Source organism: Bison bison, unplaced genomic scaffold (genome assembly GCF_000754665.1).
Source record: "Bison bison bison isolate TAMUID 2011002044 unplaced genomic scaffold, Bison_UMD1.0 scf7180017864471, whole genome shotgun sequence".
Taxonomy (NCBI): domain Eukaryota; kingdom Metazoa; phylum Chordata; class Mammalia; order Artiodactyla; family Bovidae; genus Bison; species Bison bison.
Genome location: NW_011495032.1, coordinates 24,201,762 through 24,211,252, shown reverse-complemented (window position 1 = coordinate 24,211,252; position 9,491 = coordinate 24,201,762). Strand labels below are relative to the sequence as shown.

General features: G+C 37.6%; 1 protein-coding gene across 1 annotated transcript in view; it reads right to left on the bottom strand.

The window, feature by feature from the left end:
* Positions 1-7,077, bottom strand: part of STRADB (STE20-related kinase adaptor beta) — a 26,969-nt gene extending 19,892 nt beyond the window's left edge. The window contains exons 1-2 of the mRNA XM_010860970.1: positions 6,972-7,077; positions 3,477-3,557 (exon numbers count right to left, since the gene is read on the bottom strand). Of these exons, the coding sequence (XP_010859272.1) occupies positions 3,477-3,557; positions 6,972-6,983 (93 nt within the window). The 5' untranslated portion in view covers positions 6,984-7,077. The remainder of the gene's footprint in view (positions 1-3,476; positions 3,558-6,971) is intronic.
* Between the last annotated feature and the right edge of the window lie 2,414 nt (positions 7,078-9,491).

The following is a 9,491-nucleotide window of genomic DNA, read 5'->3' as shown; positions in this document are numbered from 1 at the left end:
TTTAGCTTCTTCTGTTTGCTGGTCTCTTCAGTGTCTAATTTCCGCCCTGACACAAGGGGGCGGTGGTGGACACTTTTTTTAGGCTTCCTTGTTCAGTCGTGCTGTGGGGAGGGAGGAACACTGCAAACAAATAACCCTGGCATGTGCTTGCAGTGTCTCAGCCACACTGGGTTTGCCCCCGCTCATGGCGTGTGTGCTTTCCCTGTCTACACTGCTTAGGCTCTAGGTTGCTCTGCTGGGAAACTGTCTGAGGCCGGCCCTGGGTTGTATGCACTTCCCAGGTGTAAGCCGCTCAGGTTCAGGTGCTCGGGTACTCCTCAAAGGCACAGACTCAGTTGGGCCTGCGTTTTGTGCCCTTCCCACATCCGAGCAGCTCAGGTGACCAGGTGTTTGGCAAGCATGGTTGCTGCGACTTATCGCCTCCCCCATCCCTGCCGCTTGGTTTTCTGGGTGTACAACCGGTGCACCTTCTCAGGCAATTCGACCATCCAGAATCCCAAGAAGTCTTGGTTAGCAATGAAGCCTGCTTGCAGTTTGGTAGATGATGCCTCTCTGTGGCCGCAATTGCCCCCTTCTGGCTCTGGCTGCCCTCACCTGCCTGTCTCCAGTGGGGGATGGGCCGGTCTGCAGCCGGCTAGCTCTGCTCAGTCCTTTGTTGTGTGAGAGGGCCTGGTAGTGTCTTAGGTTAGGGCTTTTCATGGGATAGCTATCCCACAGTCTGGTTTGTTATCTCAAGTTACTTCCCTCAGATTGCCCTCGGGGCATTCAGGCCCAGTCCTTACTCTAAGCAATGCAGCCCGCACTTCCCTGCCCAGCCCCCACTTGCTAGTGGTGGATGCAGGCATCTGAGTTGCTTCTCTGCTGGGAGTTACCGTTGGGCACGGAATCTGTGGGTTTTAATTATTTATTTTTCCTCCCGGTTATGTTGCCCTCTGAGGTCCCAAGGCTCTCCACAGGAAACACAGTGAGAGTGTTTCCTGGTGTTTGGAAACTTCTCTCTTTTTTTAAGACTTCCTTCCCGGAACGGATCTCCATCCCTACCTCTTTTGTCTCTCTTTTTATCTTTTATATTTTTTCCTACCTCCTTTCAAAGACAATGTTGTTCCATGTTCAGTTCTAACTGTTGCTTCCTGACCTGAATATAGGTTTCTCAAGAGGCAGGTCAGGTGATCTGGTATTCCCATCTCTTTCAGAATTTCCCACAGTTTATTAGGCAAATATAAATCAAAACTACCATGAGATACCAACTCCCATCCTTTACAATGGCTGTTATCAAAAAGCAGAAAATACTGAGTTTTGGAGAGAATGTAGAGAAACTGGAACTCTTATGGGTGGGAAGGTAAAATGGTACAGCTACTGTGGAAAACAGTATGGTGGCTCCTCAATAAAATTTAAATAGAATTACCATATGATCCAGCAATTTCACTTCTGGGTATGTACCTAAAAGAACTGAAATTACAATCTCAAAGAGATTTGTATACTGATGTTCATAGAAGCACCATTCTTCACAATAGCTGCAATGTGGAAGCAACCTGTTTTCAACAGCAAATAAATGAAGAAGCAAAATATAGTGTACACATATAATGAAGAAGTATTCAACCTTAAAGATTAAGGAAATTCTGCAATATGCTGCAATACCAATGAACCTTGTGGATATTATGCTAACTGAAAATTCTCAGTCAGAAAATAATAAATACAGTACTTATACTGGTACTTAGAGTAGTCAAATATCAGAGACAGAAAGTAGAATTGTGGTTTCCAAGAGGTGGGGAGTTATGGAGATGAAGAGCAGTGATGCTTGTACAATATTATGAATTATTTGATGCCACTGAACTATATACTTAAAAATGGTTAAGATGGTAAATTTTATGTTGTTTGTATCCTACCACAATATTTCCCCTACTTCTCGCCCCTGCTGGGGGAAAAAAAAAAAAAAGGCAGCACTTGTGGAAGTTTCCTGAATTCTAGGCCTCTCTCTTGGTAACAGCAAAGAGCCAACAACAGATACTTTACTTTCTAAACTCTACCTCAGTCTGAAGGGTAATACTTGAATGAAAACTAGGACTGGATACTGTATTCTATTGTACAAAAGGGTATGTAACTAGAAGACTTAAAAGTAAGTAAAAAGTGAAATGACAAAAATGATGACAACTGAAGATAAGATCAGGATAAATTTATAAACAAAACTAACTAAGATTATTTTGTAGGACTAAGGTATTTGCAAGGCAGGTTCTATTTTATAGAAATAATTATAAAATAAAGATTTAGAGATTAAAGGTGGAAGATCCCAGAGAAACATTTATTTATCAGCATGTTTCTTTAAATATTATTTAATGTTATTACCCAGGGATGAAAAAGAAGACAGGATGCCTATTTTGGGGGGCTCATGTGGAGAGACATATGCATCAATCATTCTGAGATTAATATAGTAAATGCCTTTTTATGAGGATGTCTAAGATCTGCAGGAGCATAACAGAATTAAAGATACAAGAGCAAAGGCTTCAGATGTGATGTTTGAGCCAACTCTTTAAGCAAGAGGAAGAATTTTAGAGGCAGAAAATCGAGAAGGGTATTTCAAGCAGAAATAAAAGTATGTGCTAAGACTCAGTAGTAATAAATGAAACTCAGAAATCAGACATATTCCACACCATTAAAAGTCCTTATACCACATTAAGAAATTTAGGCTCTATCCAATAGTATTTAGGAAATCAATGGCAATTTTAAAGCTGGAAAGTGGCACAAACAGGCCTGTTCAGGTAACTGTTGAATACTGACCTAAGTGAGAGATCATAAGAGGTTATACGTATGACTAGGAAACTACAAGCAATGAGTTTACCTACAATAGTCCAGGTGAGAGATGATGAGATTTGAGTAGTAACAGTGATCAGGTGAAGGAGGGGATGGACTCATGGGCATTTCAGAGACTTGGTATATAACTAGATGTGAGGGCAAAGGAAGAGGCAGTGTGAGGATAACTACAAAGTTCCCAGTGAGGGTGATTTAGCAGATGGATTTTCATTTGCCAAAGCTGGAAATTCAATAGGTCAGTGAGGTCTGAGAGAAGATTAAGGTTTTATTCAATTTGCTATAGAGATAGCTTTGAAAACTCTAGCCAGAGGTATTCTATAGACATATCTGATACTCAAGAAAGAGTCAAAGTTGCAAGTAAAAATTTGAGAATCATCAGTCCTGCCTGATGACCGGGTCCCCTATCAACCTGAAGGATAACCTTAGGTACCTCTGGACAATCTGAAATATGAGCAACTGAAACCACAGGAGCCTGTGAGACTGCTCAGGGAGAGTCTGTTTAGGCAGAAGATCAGAGATCAATTATAGACTTCTGGAGAACAGCTTAAGTAGAGGAAGAAAAAAGAATAAGAAGAAAAGAAAAAGAGGTAAAGGAGAACCAAGAATTATGTTCTATAAAATGGCATTACAGGAGGCAGAAGAACATTTGTACTCAACCATTTTCTCACCAAATTTTGATGCGCACTGGTTTCAGACTGTTTTTCAGGTCTGAGTGATTCAACTTGTGTTCGTGAAGTGCAGAAACAATCCTGTAAAGTCAGAAATATATTAAATAAGTGAAAAATCAAAAATACTGTAAGGGTGGCACATGGATACAAAAAAGTTTGTTGACTAGAGTGAGGAACAGAGAGAAAGGGCAACATGCAGGAGCCTGAACTGGAGCCAGGATTCATATGGGGGGAGAAGGGAAAAGCAGCTGGGTATGCAGAAGACAAACTTCATATCTGCTTTGGTGTTACTTGGTGCTATCTCTGACTCTTGCTCTCTACCCTGGAGGTAATATCAATTCATTCTTACTGCAGGTGCTAGTATTTAACTTTTTCATCATCTTTGCAGTTTTCTTCTGAGTATTTAGCTAGAGATTATTTCATTGTACTCATATCATTTTATCTTGATCCTCAGATTTTTTCCCTCAGGTGTAGGAACCATGTTTATCTATATTTAAACCACATATATTTGGAACCAATGTTGTTTTATAAAGTGATAAAGATTTCTAACCAACTCAAATCAAATTAAGAGACTTAGTTCCATTATCACAAGTTACATTTTCCTGTATTTTAACTCAAGGTTCCATTATCACATACTGTCAATAAAGAAATGTAACACCTAAACATGCTAGCAATGTGAAGCTGATGTTACATTATTTAGGAAGAAAATATGCCCCCCAAAAAGTATAAACAAGCTATATGAAAGAGATTTTTAATTAATGTCAAGCATCTCATGAACATTCATTTTTATATGAACATTAATGTATAATTGGGCCCCTGGTGGCTCAGACAGTAAAGAATATGCCTGTAATACGGGAGACTTGGGTTTGATTCCTGGGTCCTGAAGATCCCTTGCAGTGGGGAAAGGCTACCCACTCCAGTATTCTTGCTTGGAGAATTCCATGCACAGAGGAGCCTGGTGGGCTACAGTCCATGCAGTCACAAAGAGTCAGACACGAATGACTGAGTCAGACTGAGTGACTGAGTCAGAGTCAGATTGAGTGACTAACACTTTCACTTTTCACTACTAAAGTATAACATCAACTGAGTCTTTAAGATAAATCCATCCATGTCTACTTAATGGTTTTAGTCACTTACTTAATCAAACTTCCTTTCTCTAAAAATATGCCATAATTTCTCACTAATCAAACTAATAATTTTCCCAGTTAGCCTAAATTACTGATTAAATTTAATTCCTATAGTATGTATATGTTATCAATCTTACTACAATACTCTTAAATAGATCCCTACCATTTTATGTAAAATTTTCCCCTGAACAACAGGATCTAAGAGTGTCTAGATAGCTGTAGAATCATTTCCTTTGCAAATTTCTATTGGTTTGTGTAGGGTGAAAAAATTTATAATAAAACAGTTTTTGAAGATACTATTGTTGTTCATATAAAAAATAATCACCAGTTAGGTCATTTATATGTTATTTGGTACTTAAATATATTTTCCAACATTTACCCTGAATCTTTCACAATAATCACTAATACTTTGTGTGAAAAGGGGTTAACATAGCAGACCTAAAACTGCTCTCTTGGAAAGGCCTGATTACAAGGCTGACACTTGGCTGGTATCTAGCAACTCGGATTTTGGGAGGGTTCCCACCATTCCTTGATAAGAATGGATCATGGTGCCTAAACTGTTTGTGCAAACAACATGGTTTATGCTGAACACCTGCTTTTTTTCTAAGAGTGTGGAATTTTGTTACTTGCTGCTCCTTTGAAAACACTATTTCCTACCTGTCAAACAGACAGTAAACTTTGAACAGGGAAGAATCCTTCATTAACTTTATCTGAGTTGCACAAATATCTCATTGAGGAGAAAGCATGAAGGTTTTGATTCAAAAGAGTCTAAATATTTCATCATTGCAAGAAGAATATAAACTAAAATTATCAACAAACTGAACAAATATAAATGACCCACTATCAAATTCTGTTTTTCCCAAAAAATCCATAATTATGAAATAATAGATTAAATAAGATGTCTTTCCCCCCAAATTTGGAAACCTGGGCAACCACATAGCCCTTCGAATCTCAGGATTTTCATCTATCAAATGCCCCTTTACATCTCATCCAACCTACAAACTGACATAAATTGTTAAATCTTAGATAATCCTTTAGAGCAGAAACTATGGTCCATGAATCAAATCTGACCCACCACCTGTTTAAGTGTGTAAAGTTTTACAGAAACACAGATACCTTTATTTGCATTTAACTCATATTGCCTATGGCTGCTTTGATAACAGAAGAGTAATTTAATGGAGATCATACCTGGCCTTATATAGATATATAGGGTATATAGATATATAGATACTAACTTGGTTTTTGTTTACACGAAGTCCATAGTATCTAGTCTAGATTAAGCAGTTTTAGGACTTTCATTGTGTCTTATATAGAATATAATACTTTATTTTAATATTTAAATTATTAAAGCAGTGATCTATATATAGGGTATATAGATATATAGATCATACCTGGCCCTATATATACCTGGCCCACAAATCCTACCTGGCTCTCTAAAGAAAAAGTTTGCAGATCCTGCTTTAGAAAAATGAGGTAATATTTCACCTCAATGTATTTTCCAGATATATAAAGCTCCCCTTTTAGGTAGATAAACTTTACTTTAAACACAAAGTGAATGCATTCTATATTTTCCAAATAACCTACAATATAGTCTAACTTCATAGTTCTGGCTCTCAGATTTGGCAACTGATGGAGTGAATTGGCAGATATGAGTTTGATCCTTGCCTCTAATTCTTTGCAATCTTAGGCCAAACTCTAAATGAGGATTATACCACCTGCCCTGACAATCACTAACAATTTTGAAGACTAAGAGAGATATAATATATTAAAGTATTTGAAAATTACATATGCACCCACCACTTTTTAAAAGATTACTGCTTTAATAATTTAAATATTCAAATAAAGTATTATATTTTATATGACACAATGAAAGTCCTAAAACTACTTAATCTAGACTAGATACCATGGACTTCATATAAACAAAAACCAAGTTAGTATCTATATATCATATTATACATTGATCTAAATGTATTTTGTCTTGCTAAGTCAAGGGGCTTATTTTTCATACTATTTTGCTTACCTTTAGTCAAATGGAAATTTGTAAAAAGGGATTTCTGAAAGATTTAAAGAATAAGGCTGGATGGAAGAGGAATACGTAAGGATAGTAAATGTATGAGAAAAAGTGTGTATGGGACAAAGGAATAGAGGGAGTATATCAGAAAAGTATAGGAGAAGCTCTTTTTTAAAGAGACAAAAACTCAGTGAGAATTTAACTTATGTTTAAAGACCAGAAGTCATTCAGATCAAAATAACATCTCAGAGCCTAAGAACATTGCATCAGAGTACTCCTTCTCTTATGGCTTTACACTAATATCATATCTAACTACTCTGTTGATACAAAATTAGATTCACATTTATAAAAACTTACCAAAAGAGACATTGAATCGCTTTAGTTCACAGAAAGTAACAAAAATCCATCTATTCCAAAGAAGATTTCTGCTTTAATCTTCAAGAAAGTGAAATATCCTAGTATAAAAAACAGAAGCAAAATAACATATTTACATAACAATTCCTTAAAGATCTAGTTGCCAAAACCCACCACTATTTGGGCAGCTGTTCTCTGACACAAGGACTACTGACATTTCTGAAAGGTGTTCTTAAAGAGCATTTCTGTTTACCGAACGCCATTTCGGTTCTGATATCACAAGAGATATCAGATATTACCCACTCCAGTATTCTTGGGCATCTCTGGTGGCCCAGCTGGTAAAGAATCCACCAGCAATGCAGGAGACCTGGGTTCAATCCCTGGGTTGGGAAGATCCCCTGGAGAAGGGAAAGGCTACCCACTACAGTACTCTGGCCTGGAGAATTCCATGGACTATATAGTCCATGGGATCGCAAAGAGCCTGACGTGACTGAGCGACTTTCCCTTTCACAGATTTCCATCACAAAGGCAAAGTGCAGTTGAAAGGAGGTTCTGAATATTTCCAAAGCCTTGATTACCTGCATCTGTTCTTCCTTATCTGTACTACTTCTTTCAAAGAACCCTAAGCAAAATGTAAAAACAATACAAAAAGGCAATTTTGGACCTACTTTTACTACAAATGATGCCCAAGAATTTCCAATGGTTCTACTTATAAGCAAACTCTGAATCTTCCAAAGCTTCCTTATCAATTCGTTACCTATTAAATCATTTAGGGTCACTGATCAGCAAATTTGGGAAAGAATCAGGATTAGTAACAGACTTGGAATTAATAACATTTTCTTCTTGCCATATGTTTACAAAAATTTTTTTTCAGTTTTAATGTGAAAATATTTTCTGTAGGTTGAATTTTTTTAACTTATGATCTTAGTTCTCATTTCCATTCTTCTTGGAATTTATTGACAAATACGAAAATATACTGATTATTATACAAATAATTCCTGTCCACTTTCACTGATGGCATATTAATCTCAATAGTTTATGAAGACTCCAACAGATGCAGAGGTTTAAAATAGTAACTTACTACATTTACATTCAGGAAGCTACAAAAGCACTGCCAAAATTCCCATATCTTTCTGCTTAAAAAGGGTGGCAATGTTATAAATTTCCTAGTGCGAGGTATTACCTTACACCTACCCAATTTCTCTTTCACCTAAATTGTGACTCATTATTTCATTTTAATGAAATTCCCAAGTTTGATCAAGGCATCTGCAAACATCTGAACAAATGGCAAAGAAAAAGATTTTGTAAACCACAGAAATTATAGACCAGCACCTAATTTTACTGTTAAGGAAAGAAGTCAATTTGTTCATGATATTCACTACAGACCAAAGGTAAAGAATGGGTGTGTGTTGGGGGGGACCTGACAGGGTTTGATTATTTTTGTCTCCTGCCATTCATTATCATAAAAATAAGGCACTGATGTTTGCTGTGTTACAAAAGGGATAATGCAATACCTGCCTTGCCCACTTTCCAGGTGGTTCAGATAAAAAGAATTGCTTCATCTGAAAGTGCTTAGAATTACCAAATACTGTATCCATATAAGAGCTTAAGAAGATGCTCTGAAAGGTACACTCAGTTATTACTGGTGGCAGTACCAAATGGTAGGGCTCATTTGAAAGCAAGTTGGCAATGTTTTGATAACTATGAAAACATTGATACCTTTTGATCCTATAAAATCCTCACTTCTAGTAATCTAAAAAAAATCCAAGTAAATGAAGAAACCATTCACATGCAGAAAGTAATTACACTGCTATCTGAAACAATCAAGTATTCTTACCATAGTGTTTAATGAATGGCTGTCATGGGTCAGGTGCTGTGTTGGGCACTGGGGACACTCAGTAGTGACCCAGGCAAACAAGGTCCAGGCCACTTGCAGCATACATTCCCACAAACCAAGATTAGAGATGTGGTGATTAACTGAATTTCCTAGTTCTCATGATTGTTTCCTGTTTTTTCCACATAATAATAGTAAGTTCTTTCTTAAACAAAAAAAATTTTTAACTACATTATCTGCTACTGCTGCTGCTAAGTCACTTCAGTCGTGTCTGACTCTGTGCGACCCCATAGACGGCAGCCCACCAGGCTCCCCCTTCCCTTGGATTCTCCAGGCAAGAACACTGTAGTGGGTTGCCATTTCCTTCTCCAATGCATGAAAATGAAAAGTGAAAGTGAAGTCGCTCAGTCCTGTCTGACCCTCAGCAACCCCATGGACTGCAGCCTTCAAGGCTCCTCCGTCCATGGGATTTTCCAGGCAAGAGTACTGGAGTGGGTTGCCATTGCCTTCTCCAACTACATTATCTATTTTTTCAGGAAAACTTACAAGAAACTGACACAATCTGTGAAAACTGTTAGTACTAAAGGGGTTGCCCCTGTGCGGGGCTTAATCCCTGAGGATTTTGCTTTAGATGTGACAGACTATTAAGAGATAATTTTATAAGACATTTTGAGGTCAAGGCAGCAGTT